Raw genomic sequence first — 1,096 nt, forward strand, 5'->3', positions numbered from 1 at the left:
ATGCGATGCAGAGCTGATGTGTGCGATTGTGTGCAGCTAATTCATTTTTCTCCCACTCTTCTGGGGCGTACGACGATAGTGTTTTCTGATTACGCAGGGTTCTATTCCTTAAACGGGTTATGATGCTCCTTCAGTTCCCTTTAAGCTCTGATGCTTGTCGTGTTATGCAATTGCTAAGCAGGTTTCCTCTCGTTTGTTCCTGAACTGCGTATCCTATCGTTTCCTTCTCTTTCTTCCTTTCTTTTCCTTTACTCTTGTACCTACCCTCCTAGTGGACCGCCTTTTGTGTAGTGGGCCTGATGTGGTTCTAACTACATGTCTATGAGCTCTACTCTTGTACAACTTGACACCGACTGTGGTAATAGTGCGCGTGCGAGTGCACGGGCACTTCTTCCCCCTCCCTTCGTGGAGAGGCTGGCGTTCGCGCTGCAGCTTCTCGTCCAATGTCCCACACGTCTGCTTTGCAGGGGGCCTCTGTTGCGCCCCTCCACTTGGGCCCTTTGCTGATGGCTCCGCAATGGCTCGTACCCGACTAATCGCCAACCCTTTACCGGCGTCTTCCTTTAGAAAGAGACTTTGCCACCACTGTGGCAGCACGACGCTTGTGTCTTGCGCGAGGTCCCCTTCGGACCGTCCCGCCACCCTACTCTGAGGGCAGTCTCGGGACTGACTAATACGACCTCTCGTAAATGTGTTGCCAACGAAAGCATCCCGTCGGCACCCAGCCCCATCTGGCAGTGGGACTGCCGGCGGGTCGCGCGCAGTTGCCACCTCCGGTGACAGTGCCGCGTGTCCTATCGTCTCACGCATCCCCGCATCGCTGTGTAGCTCGCTGCGGTGGTCCCTTTTACTCGTATGTCCTTCCTCAGTTAGCAACGTTGTCCCGGCGTGAGACTGTATTGCCAAGGGTTGCTGGTTCTCTCCTAAGTCCGGACCCTCGGCATTCTCCTTCTCCTCTCTATCAGGCAACTTCTTGCTCCAATATGGGGAGACTGGGATGGGGTTAGGCCCTGTCGCTACTGCGCCCATTGTACCTTTGCCCCTTATAGTTCGCCTAGTACGCTCGTCTCCCTGAACGACTAGGCTCGATCGTTTA

General features: G+C 54.7%; 1 protein-coding gene across 1 annotated transcript; it reads right to left on the bottom strand.

The window, feature by feature from the left end:
• Positions 1-213: 213 nt before the first annotated feature.
• EMH_0099960 (uncharacterized protein) lies at positions 214-1,029 on the bottom strand (the record flags this gene model as incomplete). The annotated part of the gene is made up of 1 exon (XM_038022137.1): positions 214-1,029. The coding sequence occupies one exon, from the start codon at positions 1,027-1,029 to the stop codon at positions 214-216; it is 816 nt and encodes a 271-aa protein (XP_037877991.1).
• Between the last annotated feature and the right edge of the window lie 67 nt (positions 1,030-1,096).

The sequence above is a fragment of the Eimeria mitis genome, genomic scaffold, assembly GCF_000499745.2.
Source record: "Eimeria mitis Houghton genomic scaffold, Emh_scaff10993, whole genome shotgun sequence".
In the NCBI taxonomy this organism is placed as follows: Eukaryota; Apicomplexa; class Conoidasida; order Eucoccidiorida; family Eimeriidae; genus Eimeria; species Eimeria mitis.